Source organism: Eufriesea mexicana, unplaced genomic scaffold, assembly GCF_001483705.2.
Source record: "Eufriesea mexicana isolate 0111107269 unplaced genomic scaffold, ASM148370v2 scaffold19034, whole genome shotgun sequence".
Taxonomy (NCBI): Eukaryota; Metazoa; Arthropoda; class Insecta; order Hymenoptera; family Apidae; genus Eufriesea; species Eufriesea mexicana.
The window spans coordinates 2,563-22,282 of NW_016926279.1; the positions used below are offsets into that span (position 1 = coordinate 2,563).

Sequence of the window (19,720 nt, forward strand, 5' to 3'; positions counted from 1 at the left end):
AATGAGTGTCGGAGACGAGTCGTGAGGATGACTTACGAAGCATGTACTTATCGAGTACACGAGAGCACGTCGCGTAGGCTAGTCGGTATTTACGAACGATCGCGATTATCGCGAGAATAGTTATGTTCTATTTGCTAAACGAGGGGGATAAGAAAATGATAGAGAATTTATAAATTTCGGTCCAAGTTAGGTAGCTTACCTTTGTGCAGATAGCGCGCACATGGTACTTAGTCTAGGTATCTATCTTATGACTACTTAAAAATAAACGCATCTCGCGTCGTCCATCGATGTTTCCGTAAAGAAGACTTACGGAAACTTCAGAATCTTCAGAAATCTAAAAGCTAAAACAGAATATATTATTGTTAATATAAATCTGAAAGAAAAAGGGATTAGTACGAGGAAAGAAAACGAACGAATAGAAACCATGAAGGTTAACCAAGTGGAAAGTGCAAACCATCGATGAGACATAAGCAAACCAACAACGAAACATTCGAATATTACACGAAATATTCGAATTTTCAAGTAAAGATCGATAGAAAAGAAAAAATAAAATCTGAAAAAAGAAAAATAATTAAGTCCTGGAAAAATAATAAATTAGACCTGCAAACAAAATAATTATTAAGAACCCAACGATGAGACATAAACAACTCAACAATTAGATATGAAGAAGCCAACGATGAGGTTTAAACAACCCAACGATGAGATATAAACAATCCAACGATGAGATATAAACAACCCAACGACGAAACATTCGAATATTATACGAAATATTCTAATTACCAAATATGAATAAATATAAACGAAAGATAACATCTGAAATAAAAAAGTAATTATTATCTGTAAAAATAAAACATAATTAAAATCTGAAAGAAAAAAATAATTAATAGCTGAAAATAAAGAAAATTGATTAATAGGGTGGGGTGTGGTTGGGGTGGCTAATCCCAACCACAATTCGGACCCCCACCACTCGCGAACAACGAAATCTTTAACGTGTCACCTCCGATGTCGAACCGACAAATGAGTTAAGCAGCGGAGCGTCGCTCCTTATATAGCCGCCGATCGGCCGAGCTCCCCCACCCCGATCGAAAATTTCCGAACTTCACCGATTCTATTAATTATTATTTTACCGCTGTAATAGCCAATAATTTATTAATTTTTTCACTTCTGTTATAAATATACATTGCGAGCAATTAATTAATAACAATATTAATATGTTATAAACAATCAGTGCAATAATTTATAAACTTTCTGCAAATTTTTGGTACATTTTAATACAAATATGTCTTAATTTCAAATAACAGCCAAGAATTTATTAATTTTTTTATTTTTATTATAAATTTACGTTGGGGACAATTTGTTGTTATCGATATTAATTTGTTATTAACAATAGGTGTAATTATTCATAAACTTTTTCAAAATTATTGGTACATTTTAATATAAATGCGTCTTAATTACAAATAACAGCCAATAATTTATTAATCCTTTTATTTTTATTGTAAATTTACTTTGCAAGCAATTTGTTATTAACGATGAATGTAATAATTTATTAACTTTTTGCGAATTACATGTACATTTTTATATAAATGCGTCATACTTTTCAAGTAATAGTCAATAATTTATTATTTTTTCCACCTTTGCTATAAATTTGCCAAATTCCAACGTCCCAAAGAGGAGCAATCGAACGGGGAGAACCTTCTCGGTGGACGCGCGTAAAGCAGCGGGGTGAAATTTCCTGATCATTCGGAACACAGGGATGGAAGGTGAAGGGCGAGAGAGGGTCCATCGGAAGGAAGATTTCGAGGGTGGCGATTAAAGCGGTGAAGGCAGGAAGGAACAGAAAGATGTCGGTCGATCGTTTGTCTTAATAAAGTGCGTCGAAGGCACGCTGTTCGGAACGGCTGACTTATGGCTAGTCATCCGAGTAGGCTGCACCCTTCTTACGACCCGTTTCCACCGGTTTTTCCCCGCGGTTGGAAGAGAGAGGCTACTCTGTTCCAGCGATATTCAGAAGGGTTCCCGGGGTCGTTAACCCTGTCTACCGAGTCCATCAATCGAACGAGGGTGGCTGGTTAACGATGCCAAACATTCGTCATCGGGTGGATCCTTCCTCGACCACCCTCGACCCTACCCCCTTTCATCCCCCTTTCATCCTCCTTTCGACTCCTTTACCTTGGTCCCGAGAGGTTTCACCTCGATGGAGCCGGATAACGGTCGAACCTTGGATATTTATTGCCGATTAGAGCGGCAAATTCGGATGCATGAGAAATTGCTCCAGTTGCGGACGTAATAATGGCGATTTCCACCCCCACCCGCTAACCCTGCCCTTTATTTCCAAATTTAAATCGGCAAATTCGTCAGCAGCGCGATCTCGCGGACGGAGTTTAATATTTTACGACTTTCCGTCGTCTCCCTAATTTCACTCGTTTAACAGGCCGCTACTCGAGGCCGCTACTCGTAAATACCAGCTTGGCTGCGCGAAACAACAGAGCGCCATTTGCATAAATAAACAATTATTCGCGACGATTATTTTTAAGCACCTAGCGAGCGTACCCGGCATAAATATCGGCCGATAAATATTCAAGATTCGCTGTTAAGAGCCGTTGCTTTCATCCGGGCAGACAAACCGGACACCTAATGATTTATCATTTACCTTCGCTCGTCGTTCATCGGGGCCGACTTCTCGAAAATCTAGCTTTCCCACCACCGGCTCTTCGTGGGGTCTCTCCTCGACCAGGAATTTCTTTCCTCGCGGAAGGGAGTGTGCGAGAGTTAAATCATAAGCTCCGCTCTAAGACACCCTAAGCAGATTCAGTTAAATTTAATGCAACATACGAAGTTTGGTAGCAAAGCTAGGCGCGCTCTCTCTAAACTAGCTAAACACGCGTTCCGCTTGCTACGACCAAGTCTAAACTCCCGCTACGCGCTATTCTCCTTTAAGAAGCGTCACGTCGCGTGCATAAAGCCCTGGAAGCAGCAGTTAGCCAAGCTGCCATTTGTCCGCATTCCCAGGATCTTTAACCCGTCAGTGTGAACTCGCCGAGTGACACTGGCTTCGACCTCGAGCAACCGCGAATCTCTCACGACGTTTCACCGAACACCTTCCCGATCTGCTTTTCCGCAGAGACGTCCGTGGTGCTGCCGTCCGCCACGTCAGACCTGGACAGGATCCAGGAGCCGGTGAAGGTCGTGCTCTCCAGCACCTGTCATCACGCGTACAACGCTTGCAAGTGAGTAAAAATGCTCTTCCTCTCTTCGCGTATCTTCGTGCATGCCTGTTCCCTGTGTTCCCAAATCGCAATAGTCTCTAAGGTTCATGGGTCTCTGACCTTTGAGCTTTTTCAGTCTCGACAGTTCCGAACGGTAACAGCGACTGCGATAGTTTATGGGTGTAATTAGGGTGGATTAATCGAGACGTCAGGTGTTTAGGATGTGGGACAAACGCGCGATCCATTCCGTGGATTCTCGTTGCAGAAACAACGCGGAGTGCAAGGCGTTGCTGGAGCCGGTGCTGGACCACTGCGACTCGGCGAGCTGCGCGAAGAACGAGTGCATGGAAGCGTTGCAGCATTTCTACAAATTCGCCAACCACAAGCATTCCGTGGAGATCGCGTTCTGTTTGTGCAAGTGAGTAGCGACAGACGTTTCGGCCGATCGGTGATCGGAATTCGAAGGAGGATCCGAGATCGGCGGTTCCCGCGAGACGCGATGCGTGGCTGGGAGATGGAGAATTCGAGCGGACAAGCGCGATCGCGCGATCGTTATCGAAATAACGAGATAAAAAATTCCATAAATCCGCGACACGCAGCCCGTGTGAAAATCGTTCCCCGCTCGCAGCGGCTCCGGCAGAGGGAATATTCCGGCGTACTCGCAAATCGATGTTCGTCGACGGTGGGAAACGAACGAAAAAACAGGGGAAAAATCGGCCACTTGTCGGGGTGCACGGGATTTTATAAATTTCCGCGCGGGCCGAGTTATTTGCGCGTGGAAACAAAAGTTCGCGAAGAAACGATCCGAACGTAGTTCATCCACTTCCAACACATCTGACCGGTATAGACACAATACCGAAGGGATACCGAGTTAAAGGGTACAGGGTTGGGTACAATTGATCCACGAATGTCAGGAGCTAATTAATTTCGTGGCTGATCGAACATGGATCGAAAGATCGAAGACAGACGTAGCTACCGAAGACACTAGCGATCGAGGTTATCCAGATGATTATCGAGGCGAAGCAACGAACACGCGGATGCAGCGTTTTCTGTGACATTGCACGAGTTATTTTGGAACAAAAGCTAGTTCTTCCACGATGAAAGAAACACGCGAAAAATCGGCCATTTGACGGGGCGCGCGTGATTTTATAAATTTCCGCGCGGGCCGAGTTATTTGCGCGTGGAAACAAAAGTTCGCGAAGAAACGATCCGAACGTAGTGCATCCGTTTCCAACACATCTGACCGGTATAGACACAATACCGAAGGGATACCGAGTTAAAGGGTACAGGGTTGGGTACAATTGATCCACGAATGTCAGGAGCTAATTAATTTCGTGGCTGATCGAACATGGATCGAAAGATCGAGGACAGTCGTAGCTACCGAAGACACTAGCGATCGAGGTTACCCAGCTGATTATCGAGGCGAAGCAACGAACACGCGGATGCAGAGCGCGCGGTTATCTCGGAACAAAAGCTAGTTTTTCCGCGACGAAACGAACACGCGAAAGCAGAGACGATTATTCGAAGAGCGGGGGACGAGGAGGTCCCTGGAAACACGAGTTCGTCGGATACGACTCAATTAAAGCCGCTCGTCTTTGTACGTTTGCCGTAATCCTGAGTAAACTCGCGGCAAAAGTGATAGGGAAGGGAGAGCGTACCGGCGCACAAAGAACCGTCGTTGCGCCGGAAATACTCGGAGTTCTGCATCTCTAATCCCTTCGCGCGAGCGCCAACCGGTCGAGGCTTCTTTTCCAAGGAAGCTCCTTTAACTTTTAAGTGGCTTTTGCCCGCGAAACAATGCAGAAACTTTCTATCCGTCTTTCACCTTCCCCCTCCTGCCCCCTTTTTTCCCTTCATCTTTTCCCCGTATGCCGGATTCCATTGTCCCGGCGACCGTTTCTTTGTCCCGTTGGCCCGGAACGAGATATCGGTATCGTCCTGGAATTTATTAATATTAGATGGCCCTCGTTGCGCTCGGAATTCTCGCCTCTTACGAATTGGAAATCGTACGCTCCGACTCCGGTTCGGCGCCCCGGCTGTTCCAGCTGCCGCGATTAATTTAACAGCGTTCGGGATAATTACTCGCGAGATGTCCGTGTAAAATTCAGAGGATCGTCGAACGGAGCCTTCCGTTCCACGACCGAATCGATCTTTAATTAATTAAATTCGTCACCGGGATCGGGCGCAAACGGGTAAAAGTCTCGCGGTATTTGCGGTGGGTGTTGACAAAGCGCGAGGACTCGTGGCGGAGGGGGTCGAGGAGCGGAAAGAAGCGAACGAGGCGTCGCGACTGGAAGAAAAGTCGCCGGAGCCGAATAAAATACGCGGCGGTCTCGTTTAATGCTCGTTGAGCAATACTCGCCTCGCGCTGCCTGGGAATTCCACCCTTAAAACTCGAGCCCCCTCGGAAAGGTGGATGGAGGTCTCTCCATCGGCAGACTCCACGGTGTTCCGTGACGCGGTAAATCGTCTGGTCTTCCCTTTGTTTCCACGCTCTCGCCGCGTCCACGAATCGAGCTCCCTTCTCTGATATCCAAATAACCCTCCAATTACCTGCTGCCTTAACGAGCGAATCGATGATCCCGAGTGGACGCGAGGTCTGACACGAGCGCACGTTTTGCAGGAAAACGGACGACAAGAAGGACGAGTGCATAGTGGCGCAGGAGAAGATGCACCCTGCGTGCGCTCAGCGCGTAGAGGGCGCTGAGAAGCCGACCTGTCACAGTTTGGCAGTAGCCTGCAAGGAGCACGAGGCTTGCAAGTACGTATGCAACTAGGCGACGACTCGATCGATTACTCGATGCTAGCCTGGACAAGCAGAAATCTCGCGATTATGCGAAATTAATACAGCTGGAAGCTCGGCGCTCTCCCAGGGGATGATTAACGTTATTTAATAGAGGGAAAATTAATCCGGGCACGCGCGCGACGACCCGCGTCGCGACGTAATTTCGCGAATCAAAGAGGAAAGGGACACCTGGAGGCGAGATTAATCCCGGCTGTATTAAGATCGGAAAAATTAATCGTCCACGCGGACAACAATGGCGGGGTGATTTGGTCTGGCGTTTATCGCGAGCACGGCTAGATTGTATCGCGGAGCTGGGATAAACCGGACCTTTTGATTAAACGCCTGGAATCCTTTTTTCTCGCCTCGGACAGCCCCGGAGTAGTGGGAGTGCTGGTTTCAATTTGAAAGTTAAATTGCGAGTCAACGAGACGTGGCTTGATCCAGTCCTGCCGCGTAATGAAACACTTCATTACTAAGAAAAAGACGTGCCCGCACTGAAATTACGAAAACGCTCCGAGCTCCTCGGGGCGGTCCGCGGGGTCCACGGGAATCCAGCGGGGGCGAGCAAAGGGTGGAAAGATTGAATCTATTTATCGCCACTCGATTAACGGAATCTAATTAAAAGCCGGTCGTTGATTAATACGATTGAAAATTTCGAATTGAAAAGGAGTCGCGCGCCGACTCTGAATGGATTTACGCGAACGAAAATATTCCGGGTATCGATGAAACGATCGGTCGAATTACATTTCCATACCGTAGACGCGATTTAATTCATTTTTATTATCGCTCCCTGCGAAACGAATTCCCCGTCAACGCACCGGATATCCTTTAATCGTTCCTCGCATTATGCGCCAATTCTTATAACGACGTTCAAAGGCGAGTCGTAATCGGCCGATGAATTACGAGGATTACCCTGATTGCATCGTACAAACACGAATAACAATCCTGGAATTATCATAATTATCCGTGGTATCCTCGTACAGAAAACATCCGACGAATCGGTTATAATAATTGAACTTACTCGACTCGAGTATTACGTCGCATACTCATCGAGCCACGTGCTACGCGCGCGACTGTGCTCCTGTCTCTAATAGGAAACAATCGGAGGAGCTGGTCGAAACTGAGCGTAAAAATTCGAAAATCCCATTAGACCGTAGTCGCGGAGTTGCACACAACGGTTTCCCGCGATTTCGATCCCGACCGAGCGACGTTTCTGCTGTCCAAGCGTTCAGTCCGCGTCGAAACGTCGCGGCAATTGCCTTCGTCGCGTACCGCCTTTGCTCGCGTTCCAGCGAGTCACTTTGCGTATAATCCTCTTACGTCGTAATCCCGGTGTGCTGCGTAGAGCGAAATTGGAGTACTACGAGCAGAATTGCGCGATGGACAGCGTGACGAAGAAATGCGCCGGGCCAACCTCGGAGTGCAGGAAGGCGATGCTGGGAATCCTTGGGACGGAACTGCGGTCCAACTGCGCGTGCAAGGGCACAGAACTCACGCAACTTTACGACTGTCTGGGCTGGCAGAGACTCCTCTGGGTGAATCCTTGCGTGGGTGAGTATAGGGATTTTCGGATCGATTTTCGGATCGATTTTCGGATCGATTTTCGGATCGATATTTCTCGAGTGGGCAAAGCTGACGAGCGTTCAGCAACGAGTGAAAAACTGATCGGTTTGCTTTTCGCGACATTTCGCTACCATCGGGGGTGGATAAATTTATCTATGGAAATATCATAGACGCGCGGTAACGACGCTTCTGTGTTTACGTTGGAAAGAACGAACGACAAATAGATATAGCGAAGAGATATCGCGCAGCCCCATTGGACGGGGTTGACCCTCGATCGTTGAAAATCTATAGACGACACGAGGGGCAGGCGAGGGTGGATCGGAGTGGTATTTTTGTCGCAAACATAATTCGCGGTCGAATAAATCGCGGAGTAGTTTAATCGCCGGTCGATCGCGCGATAAAAGCTGCGGACATAGAGCGTGTCTTTCGCGCGTTAGCGAAATCATCCGACGGGATTAAACATTTGGCCCGAAAGAACGGCGAAACATTCTGAACAATGCGATATGCCAGTCTGTGCACGGTGATTAATGTCTGCACGATTAATATCTGCGCGATGACAGAGCCGATTCCTTTGCTCCCGCTCTTCTTATTTTTATCAGCCCTGCTCCCGATTAAACATGTAATTCGCTCGTTTATTGGAAAACGCGATAAATGGTCGTGTGTCTCTTGACGTGCACGGTCGCTTAAGAAACCGGTGTTCCGCGAATATCGCGAATTATTCCCGGGAAACAATCGGCTGTCCTTTCGTGTCGTCCGCGAACAATAAAACCCCAACGACGTAGAACAGGGTTACCTAAACTCCTGTCTTATCCAGCATCCGCTCGCAAAGGGGGACACAAAGACGCCCTCGTTCGCAGCGATGGTCGAGCGATCGGCGCGGTGTTCGTTGCGATCGTGGAATCGTTCTTACGTCGGTGGAAAGAAGCCACGGGCCGAAACGAGGCTTTCATCGATCCGACATCTGTTACCACGAATTGCGTTGCAAAACTTGATGGTAGCCGGCATTCAGCCGACAGATAAGTCATTTAGATATGAAGAAATTGCACTTGCTGCTCGCTCGAGAAGTGCATCGCCGGCGTACGTGTGTGCCGGCGTTAAATGCATCGACCGGCTCGATCGTCTCTCGTCGATTCCCGATAGGGAATGTAGGTCGAACAGCGGGGTTTGATGCCCTCCTTTCGCCTGGCCGATAAACGTGCTAGATGCAAATTAACCTGGACCAGCGGCTGTAGCGTGAATTTATTTACCCACCCGTTAGTTCCAATCTACGATCCGATCGATCCTACGATCCGTCATTTTACCGATCCCTCGGCGTAGAAAGTCGTCGAGTCGATGGTAGCACCGTTTCTTGACCTGGTGCCGGTCAGGGTATGATTCTGACGATTCGGAGAGATCCGTGACGAGAGACTAAGAACGAAATTGTCTATGGTTTCAGTGGAATCTCAGAAAGATTATCACATCAAAAGGAAACACCATCATTACCCGAGGACCACGACGACGACGACCGTCTCGACGACCACGAAGACACCGGTCAGCACGATGACGGTGACCGTGGTCGAACAAGTGGAAGATAATCAAATACCGGAAGTGACGAGGTGGACAACCACGGAACCCACGGAAACTTGGGAAATCACGACCACCAGCAGCACCACCATAAGCACCACGCCTAGCACCACCACCACTACCACGATGCCCCCGCGTAAGTGTCGTTTCCTTCTCCAACCACGATAACGAATAATCCAGTCTCCCGCCCGTGAGCGTAAACTATCACGTTCGTTATCCGAGCAAAGGACCGTGCAAACGTAATTTAGTCGACGACGAGAGTCGCGATTACTCCGGCCGGTCCGGCGCAGCGATGTACGTCGGTAGTGGAAGCCAATTGGAAGAGAATCTAGTTGACAACGACAGACGATTACATCTGGGGAGGGCGGGGATTACCAAATCGGCAGGAAGTATCGAAATCTCGGGGAAAAAGGACGGCAGGGGGGTGCTGAGGGCACAGGTGTGCGCGAGCGCGGTATTTCTCGAATGGGAAATGCAGGGTTCCTTTGATCGTTGGAACCGGACGAGAAAGATTCTGTTCGGGACACACGAGGAATGTTGGTCTCGCTGGCGCGCTGGAGCCGGCGCGAGCCCGTCGAACGTTACAAAGCGGAGCGTGTAGCGTGGGGTTGAAACGGGCTAAAAGAAAGATTCGAAACGCGGAATGGGTGTGGCGACGGCCGGGTCGGGGGTGGCCGGGGTGGCCGGGGCGAGGGCGGGAACTGGAAAAAGGAGACAGGAAAACAGTTTGCCGGGAAACGTGTAGCACGCGAGTCTGAACATTCGTCTCTTTATAGGCTTCTGTGTGGTTCAAAGGTCGAGGCAAAGTCACCAATACATAAGGGAGGGCGAAGGCAAGAGGGTGAGTTGGACAATCTGCAAAGTATTTTCGCGGACGACCGGGCGCGGAGGGATCCAGGGACTCGCGAACGATTCGCGTGCGATTGGCAAACGAATAGCGTGGGTCCAGATGGAGGAGGGTGAGCGATGAAAAGTCGCGGTGCCTTTTCACGAATCGATAAAAATGACACGGGGCTATTAATTAGCGAGCGGTTGGCAGCGAATCGGGCTAGGTCGCCGCGTACTTTCTCGACGAATCATTCGAGTACGTTCGTACCCGGTTTTCCGTGCCGTTGCTTCGTTTCGCGGAAAGTAAACGCGGTTACGAGTGCCTATTGTGCGGCATCGGTGACTTTAATCGCATGCACGCGCGGATTCAGCGTAAACGGGAATTCAAAGTTCGATTCGGACGAATCGTTTAGCGGAAACGCGAGTCGGGGTGGCATTTAATTGCCGCAAAAATGTTGGAGCACGGGTGAAAATAATAAACAGTCTCGTAATACCGTATCGTGCGACGCGGTTGTAACGGTGATCGCTGAATGCGCGCGGCCGTAGGAAAATTGCCCGCGGAAGGTGAAGAATTTTCTTTTTATTTTTATTTTTATGTTTCTTTTTTCAAACGGGGAAGTTCATTATCTCGTCGATCGATGTTCGCGAATTAGCAACAGCGTCGAATGGGAACTGAAAAGTTTAATTCGTAGTGGCCCGATTAACGTCGGCGATAATTAATATTCAGTGTACGCGTTTTCAAGCCGGGGCTATTCATCTTTGAAACGGAACACGGTGTATCCTGATTATCGTGTTCCATTACAGTTATCGGTTTCGAAATAACGATACGGCGAATAAAATAACCGGATTTTACGTTCGCTGTATCCTTCAATTTTTTTCCCCCGTTTGGAAATCATTGGGAATGGTTGCAAATTGGAGAGAGGGAGATAACGAGGATTTATCGGACAACGTTATTGGAAGATTTCACGTTTTCTCGCCGTATCTTCCCGGACTACGAGCCTTTCCTCGGCTAAGCAAAAACGAATCGTGGCCGAATCGATTCGACGCGACCGGTCGTCCGCGTTGCAGCGAAGAAACGGAAGATTCGAAGCGGAGGTACGATGTTTTTGAAGTTCCATAGGAAAAAGTCGCGTGCTTGATCTTTGCAGCTGTATCGCGAGGACGAGCCGGAGTGCTCGGAGCTGTGCCAGTGCGGCGAGGGCGTAGTTTTGATCTGCAACACGATCTGCGTGGACTCGACGCCGTGCAAGACGGAATTTGCCTACTACAATCACGAATCACCGTCGTATCAGGCGTATCGCGGGCCCTGCCTTTGCTACAGCAGTGATTTCATATGCATGCGGCCTTCGCCCGGTGAATATACCATCCTTCTGAATACGACTCGATCCCCGTGATAACTCCACCGAGTAAACCGAATATTTTTCTACCCGTTTAATTACCAACCTAACTCTCACGGACTACCTCTGGTATTTCTTTTCCTTCCACAATCATCATCGCGAGATTTTTAATAGTCCTATCCCTGGTTTTAACCCTTTGCACTCGGCGATACTTTCGTTACGGGAAAATGGTAATTCGAAGACTTTCTGTCATAAGGTCGACGATATTTCTAAAACGATAGAATTATTTTACTTCGATATTCCACGCATAGTTGGGTAATTGTAAATTTGATATATTAATTAACATCCATCTTTGGAATCTGATTAAATGACTGAGGGGCGCATTTTGAGTGCAAAGGGTTAACTTTATTCGGGTATACCTAGCAATGGATCAAGGTTTTCTAATAATTTTTCTCGATCACTCGCCTCCGCAGATACCTACTCTATACCGCACGGAGTTTTCATGTTCCTGGGCTACAGCGAAAAGGACGAGAGCTTATTGCGACGGCACAATAACCTCACGGTCCTGGACGCGGTGTCGTCCCTCGATAGTTTCATGAGGGAAGAAGTTAACAATCAGGTAAAATATCTCACCGTACCGTCCGCCATTTTCACTCGCTAGCACCTAACCCTTCTCTCTTTCTCGACGTCGAGATCGAAATTGCGCCCCGTTTCGGCGCACCCGGAAGATCCGTTTCGCGGAGGCTCGTCTGAACGGCGGACCAAACGGATTTTAAGCCGGAACGGCGGCTTTCCCTCGGCCCGTGAGTTATTCACGCGGAAACGAGAAAAATCTCGAGAGACAGCGAGAGAGACGGATCGAGAATATAAAGCGAACACGGCCGGGCGAAACTTAATAATACGAGATAGCGTTGGATGACGTCGAGACATATCCCGTAAACCCCCTTTTTTTTTCTTCCACTTTATTTGCAGACAGTGTGCACGCTGTTCCTGTACAACGCGACCCGAGAGAACGTGATTGCAGTGGCGCGTCTCGGGACTGACAATCCACCTTTAAATAGCAGCCAAGCTCAAAGTCTGCAGCACCTCCTGCGCGTCAAGGTGAGTAAATTGCAAATAGCGACGACTTTCCCGGTTCTCTGAATTCGCGTCAATTCTGATCTTATTTTCCGGCGCGCCTGTACTCGCTCGCCCGACCGGCTGGCCCACCCTTGCTACGACTATGTCGTCGTAGCCAGCTTTCCGTTTAGCCCGCCTCTCTATTTGGCCACTCGTCAGCCGTTTATACGTAACGCGTTATTGAATTAGCCGCCAGGCACGCCTTCGTCCAAGAACTTTATCTCGGACTCGGGTGCAGCCCCTTGGGCTTTGCCGTTTGCTCCGGCATTTCGCTGCTCTCTTCCCGGGACAACTCGGCTATTTGTCCCTTCGTCGAAGAATTGTCCAAGAGTCGTCAAAGTGTCGTCGATAAGTAGAGAGATTCGAGCTTTTAATCGCGAACGTTGGAATTTCGTTCGGTTTCGAGAGCTCGCGATCGTTATCGAACCGCTAGGTCCTTGGCGAGGGGGTTTACGACCCCCCTACCATGGCCCTGGGTCTTTTTATCGTAATTTTACGCCCAGGCACGAGGCTCGAGATCACGGGTCCCGGTCGTGACTTATCACCCGCGTGGAGGCAGGAAAGGAAAGGGTAGGGAAAAATAGAGAAGAACTGCGCGGACAGAGAGACGGTGGGATCGCGTGCGCGACGTCGATTGGATTCGCGACGAAAGGGCTGGCTTCGTGTTTACGCGGCCGTGTGCGTGCCACGCGCAGGAAGTGCGTGCGTTATATCCGAGGGGCGATATCAAACTTTGCGCAACTTTTCATTTCTCTCGCTCGCGCCGTCTCTGTCCGGCGTTCTCTCGCCGATCCGCTCAACGCCACTCGAGGGGAGGAAGCGAGCCAGACGGCCGTGCAGCCCTCTCGCAGGGTGGATTATCGCGATTAATTAGCCGGTACGCCGCCATCCTTAATTTCCCCGAAATTTATCCAACGATTCCCTCCTTCGTATCCGATCTCGCGACCCGTTCCAGACACCCAGGCACGGACCTATGCGATTCTGTGCCTCGGGATGGTAAAATTCGGCGGTCGCGCGGTGACGGCGATGTCTGTTTAATTAAAAGAAGTATCGGTTAAACCGAACGATAGCCGCCGGGGTGCGAGGAAGAAACAGTGGTCGCCGTTGATTAAAGGGACGATAATTAAATTCTAAAAAATGCACGCGAGCAGGCGCCGAGTACGATAATCGAACAAGCGATGCTAATTACGAGCGGGATTCGTTGCAGCGGCGCAATATTTCCTCCGGTCCCCGGGCTTTTCCTACCCGTCGCAGCGCAGGAGGGCCTGCATTGAAAAGGCAATTAAAGCGAGACTCGATTTCGTTAGGCAGCCTCGCGAGCACTTATCGCGGTCGAGTAGTCGCGAAATTTCACGGAGGCCGGGCGCGCGCCCCGGCGCGATCTCGCTCGATAAATTGCTTAGCGAGAAACAGCCGCGACCGGCCCGCGGAAATCGTAAATAAGCAGCCGGAGTGGAACCGTGGCGCGACGGGACGCGGCGAATAACGAGACTGCCGATAAAAAGGGGAAACACGGGGGTGAAAAATTGATAAACGAGCCGGATGCGTTCGCGCGGGAAACGCTAAGCCACCTCGTGTCTGAGTTCCTGGACCGCGGAAAAATTCCTCCACGTTGTCCTCGAAACGATCGAGCGGAATGCCCGACGCTTCGTTACTCGCATAATCGTCGACGTTTACGCTCGGCACGGAGCAACGCGAATAAATTCGACTTGGGTTACGCTCGCGAGAGTTATTCCCATTTTCGGGGAAAATTCGCGGAACGAGTTGTTCGCGAAATCAACCTCCACGCGTGTTTACCTCGCCGCTCTCATTTTTCCTGGCTACCTGTATTTTTCCGCGAAAATTCGCGAACGTACTATGGATAGAGGCGCGTTGCAGCCGGGGCGCGAACGCCGAGCATTTTGCGTCGGTCATACGAGCTACCACGGCGATTTCCAATTTGCGATTAAGCGCCGGTCGATTTGCAATTTGATGGAGGGATCGCGGATTCGAATTGGCGCGCTCTGCCCGTCTCGTTCGCCGCGATCCGTTCTCCCTCTTTCGGCCCCGTTCCACCCCTAAACGTCGTCGATTTCCCTGGATTCCGTGCAACGCGTGCACGCAAGGGCGTAGGGTGTCGAATTCCGGCTCGATTGGTCAAGATACCCGCGTCGGGAGAATTTCGCGGTCCGAGTGGAATCGCCGCGGATGGCCAGTGCTCGCGGTGCGGCAAACATCCGCGCGAAAACGCAATTTGCATGCCGCCGTTAAACGCGTCCCGCCTCCCGCCCCGTTACCCCGTCTCCGACGTGGATGAATAATGGCTCGTCGATCGGCCTGGCGATCGAGTAACCGGGAAGCTCGTCGAAAGCTCGCTGTACAGGGTACGCGCGATCGAGTAACCGGGAAGCTCGTGGAGAGCCGGCTGCATATCGCGAGAGAGGTCGGAAAAGGGAGAAGACTCGCGACGTTAACGGTGCAAGTGTAAAATAGCCGGTGCTAATACCGTTAATCAACGAGCTCTTTAATTAAGCCGTAAAAGTGGAGGAAGAAGGTTTCTGGATGCAGGAAGATTAGATGGAATTAGGCAAGATAATTGGATAGATCGCTACGCGAGGTCTTGCGAATTTCCACGAGAATCGAGGCCCGTGGATGCGCGCGAGCCGGAAATTGGACGAGCGAATTTTGGCCACGCGTCGGGCAGGCTCGATTTCCTGGAGGGTGACCCGTGGAAGAGGAAGAGGAACCGGGTCGGTTTCTTTCTGTCTCGTAATTGGACGAGTGATCGGCCGGCGATCGCAAAGGGAGCGAAACGAGTTCCAATCGAATTCGCGATATCCCGGCTTCAATGATCCGTTTTAATCAAATAGCTTGGTCGAATATCGCGTTATTGTTCGACTCGTGGGGCCAAAACGTGCGAGCCACGCACTTCACCGCACCCCGATATTCCTGCGTGCGGCGCGTGTACGCGTATTTTTCCACCAAGCCGCGGAAATGGTCCAACGAGCTTCTCGAGCGCGACTCCATTCGGAACGATTCCCGAATTTTATTAAATCCAGAGGAATCCGGTGGTTTATTTGTTTCGACGAACAGCGACGCGAAGCGAAAACAAAAAATAAAAAATAGAAAAATGAAAAAAGGAAGAAAAGGGAGTAAAAAATATTGAGAAATGATCTCGGGGATACAAGTGTTCCGCAACGAGCTTCCGCTCTGAGGGTGTGGCCGGGGCTGAAATAATTAGTTTCAGCGTGTAGACCACGCTCGAATCTACCATAGACGCTACACCGTGACGATTCACCCCCCGCTCGTTCGAAATCTTTAATTAAGGCTAGTCGAGACTGGCGTCTGGCCAAGTACGCGCGATTAAAAAAAAGCGAGAATCGCCGACGGCGATTTTTAATGTTTTTCCTAAGCGGCTAGCTACGTGCCGCGAATACCCTCGCGCGATTCCGAGCGGAACGAAATTGTTCGGAGAGCGTAAAAACCGGCAGACGCACCAATCACGGGGCCCCCCCTAACGCTCCGTCTACGACTACTTTTTATCGTCTTCGATGGCCACTTTCCAACTTTTTACACCATCGCCGGTTGATGTATCCTGCGAGACTTTCTCAAAGGAAGCTCTTCTTTCGATTTTCCGGCATCGTGGATCGAGAACGATCGCGCGAAGGTGAAAACGGCGGAATCTTCGCAGGGGGGAGGGGGGTGGCTCGCGACCTACGACGGTGGAGGAGGGTAATTAATACCTCGGGGCGAAAGAGTACGCGACAAATACGATGAAATATCGATACGGAAGGATCTCGTAGGCGAGGCAAGAAAGGCGGGAAACGTGGCTGGTGACTCGATTACCAGACCTTATCGGCATAATTACGCGCGGGAAGGGGGCGAGTGTCGGTCGTAAAGGAGCGGGAAGTAAAGGGAACAGTGGGTAAAGCGGACCGCAAACGAACTCGGCGAAACGGTCGCGCGTTCGATCGGTCGCTTTAATTCGACGTGTCGGTCGACCTCGGCATCGCGGCCATTTGCGGGGGCCTGCAAATGAGTTCCTAATAAAGCAATTACGCGACCGGCCGAAGTTATGGCGCGTGGACCGCGACCGGCCCTCGACCCGTCGTAAAGCATGCTTCCGCACGGTAGCTCGTAAATCGATTTTCGGCCCTCTGCACGAGAACAACCTTCTCACCCTTACCGATTGGTTATTCCCTATCCGTGACCCGTGACGTATCGCTTCGATTACCTGCCGTTCACCTTTCGTATTCTCTCTTCTTCCGGTCATTCGATAAGGGTGCCCCTGCGCTCCACGAAGGAAAAACTCGCTGGGAATATCTTCCGGAATTTTCGCAGTCTTCCTCGAACACTGCTCCACCTGTAAAATATAGCACGATGAATATAGGTACATAGTACATGTAGGTTCGCGTTGTAGGTGGATTGACTAAAATAGTGCTCTTCCTTCTTAACCCTTCGCATTCGAGAGGTAACCTTCAGTCACCGTTAGATAAAATTTCGAAGATCGATATTAATTAATATACAAAATTTAAGATAATGTAACGGTATGCAAATAATTCTACGTTTTAATTATTACACGATTTCTTATTTACTGCTGAACAAAATATCGTCAGCTTTATGGCAGAAAATTTTTCAATTTACTACTCTTCTACTCTTCTTTAGCCAAAAAGTCGTCGAGTGCAAAGGGTTAATAGAATAAAATAAGCTTATACATAGACTGACGGCTATGAAACAAGAGAGATTCACTACTGTAAGAATATATATGAGAATGCCAGCTCGAAAAGAGAAGATAATAAACAGCCGTCTTGGGTTTGGCTCGAGGGTTCGGAACATCATCTGGAGTGCGTGCGGAAGGATGAGTGACCGTGCGCAGGATCGTGTGGACGGGATATTTATGGAAGTACCGGCGACAAGTCAAGAGTGTCTAGAAATGCGTCTAAGGGTTTGGGCTACGTGACCCACTGAGTGCAAGGCTACGAAGAATGCGTGGGAAAGAGAGCATGGGTATGGAAGAGGATAGAGTGCATGGGTTTAAATAAGGGTACATGGGCGTGAATGGGAGTTCGTCTTAGAGAGTTTACGAGAGAGTTGGTTTTAGAGAGTTCCTTTAGGACAGTTGCTCAGAGACAGTCGTTAAAGAGTCCTTAGTTGTTAGACAAAGTTTAGGGAGTTCTTAGAAATAGCATATTCGGCCAGTCCTTATTGTTAGGATATTATTAGTAGTACCCGCGTTACACTACGGGCACGCTCGACTTGGACTTCTTACCGACATACTGGCATACTCTAGAAAGTGACTCGTTCGCACCCTTGCACCCTTATTTAACCGTTTGAGTCCCAAGCAGCGCGATCGCGGTGTTCAGATTTCATGTCGAGGAAACCCAGCACATTTCGAGCGTTCTCAACAGCTGACGGTGCGTCACTGAGTGTCGAAGTCGAAGCCTTATCGCTCCGCTTGGCTATTCATCGACATAATATAAACAAAGCGCTATCGCGTCACTTTGGCCATTCATCGCCGTAATATAAACAAAGCGCTATCGCGTCGCTTGGGATAGTTCGTACCCACTTAGAGGCAGCGCCGTCGCGCTTCTTGGGATTTCTCGACAGTGCTTTTTTCAAAACCCTCTGGGACTCAAACGGTTAAGCCATTCATTCTGTCCTCCATACCCAGGCTTTCGTTTCCAATCATGCCCCTTTCCCACGCAACCTCGGTGGGCCAGGTACTTCAACCACTCTGGACGCATCCCTAAACTATCACTCGACTTTACCATAAATATTCGTTGCAGTCAACCCTCTTGCACACGATACGAGATTTCGAAAAAGATATTTATTTATTTATTTATTTGTAAACGGATTGGAATCCCTTTATGTACATAACTGTGTAAACATAAAATTACACGCGATATACATAAAACAAATAGAAGAACAAAGGTTTTATGTAGTAACATCAGATTGCATGGCAGTGTTCTAGGATTCAGACTGAATGTTTAGCAGATGTCTGAAGTGCGCGTGGAAGGACGAATGATATTTATGACTGTACGAAACGCAAGCGAAGAACGAAAGGCACTCGAGTGTTTAGGGTACGTGGACCACCTCAAGAGCGAGGCTATGGGAAATGCGTGTTTGAAGGAGAGAGCTCGAGTATGAACGAAGACAGAGTGCATGGTTAAAATGAGAGTGCAAGGGCTGTCCGGGGACAGTCCTGCGGGTGAACAGACAGAAGAAGTGTGAAAGACAGTCCTGCGTGAGAACATATAGAGAAAGTGTGAAGATAGTGCGAGTGTGAATATTTAGTCGATAGTCCTTTATCTTGTAACTTGCTCTAGTCTCTTAGCTCGAAATAAAATATACACTGAAAGCAGTAACATCTTTATTTCGGTATATTGCCAATCAGAACTATATCCCTACAATTATAATTTCTAGAAAGCCTGATATTCTGATATTGCGAGCTGGGAAGGACTCTAGCCCTTTGAGCGCTATGAACGTATATATGGGTTCTCGCACAACCATTCAATCTGAACTATGAACGCTGTGCAGTTTTATAAAATAAGAATAAAATAAGAAATTCCAGTGGGCAGGTATCTTTCAGTTGAAACAAAATTGTTAGTGTTGCAAAAGAAATTATCCACGAGAAATTTATTAAGGGATAATCCCTACGGATATAAATTCCGAGCACAATGGTCCCTGTTCGAGAAGCTATCGCGACACGGTAGAAAGAGCTAATTAGGGGTGATATTTGCGATAGCGTTTAATGGTAAGATACGGTTAGGTTTTGTTTAACAAAGTCACCGAAGCATTGTAATTTTTCCTCTCCGCGAACTGTTAACTTTTCCCGTTTTTCGAGAGCAGGATCGGCGGGACAGTAGTTTGCCGAGTTAATTTCTTAAAGTCCGCGTTTGTCCGTCTAAATCCGGAGCCCCCGGGGGCCAGGGGTGAACGGGAAGCAGCGAGCGGAAAGATGTCGAGAGTTGGCGAGAAAAATATGCGTTTAAACGCGCGGAGATTTAAAAGTCTGTTTAATGGGAAAGTTCGGCTCCACGGTGGCGTTGAAAAATTAAAACCGACCTTCCTGGAATTAAGCACCGCGCAAAGTGTCGCTGAGAGACCGTGGCTCTGAGCGAACGTCCGCTCGGCGATCTTTCGGCAACGTCCGTTCCATCGAGTCGCAGAAATCGCGTTTCCAATTATTCCACGACGCGGTCAACTATCTCCCTTCCGCCGGAGTGGCTATCTTCATTGTAGATTCAATAACCATTATTTTAATTCGAAATTCGTTTCCGTTAAAACGCGTTCCGTGTCGACAGGTATTCATTTTACGCAATCGACACCTGTTCCATCGG

At 49.0% G+C, this 19,720-nt stretch overlaps 1 protein-coding gene across 1 annotated transcript in view; it reads left to right on the forward strand.

Moving 5' to 3' along the window:
- Positions 1–3,121: 3,121 nt before the first annotated feature.
- Gfrl (Glial cell line-derived neurotrophic family receptor-like) overlaps positions 3,122–19,720 on the forward strand; it is a gene marked incomplete at its 5' end in the record, with an annotated part of 36,360 nt that continues 19,761 nt past the window's right edge. Inside the window, 9 exons of the mRNA XM_017909618.1 lie at positions 3,122–3,227; positions 3,472–3,624; positions 5,830–5,967; positions 7,337–7,542; positions 8,990–9,253; positions 9,894–9,958; positions 11,094–11,298; positions 11,756–11,901; positions 12,255–12,383. Of these exons, the coding sequence (XP_017765107.1) occupies positions 3,122–3,227; positions 3,472–3,624; positions 5,830–5,967; positions 7,337–7,542; positions 8,990–9,253; positions 9,894–9,958; positions 11,094–11,298; positions 11,756–11,901; positions 12,255–12,383 (1,412 nt within the window). The remainder of the gene's footprint in view (positions 3,228–3,471; positions 3,625–5,829; positions 5,968–7,336; positions 7,543–8,989; positions 9,254–9,893; positions 9,959–11,093; positions 11,299–11,755; positions 11,902–12,254; positions 12,384–19,720) is intronic.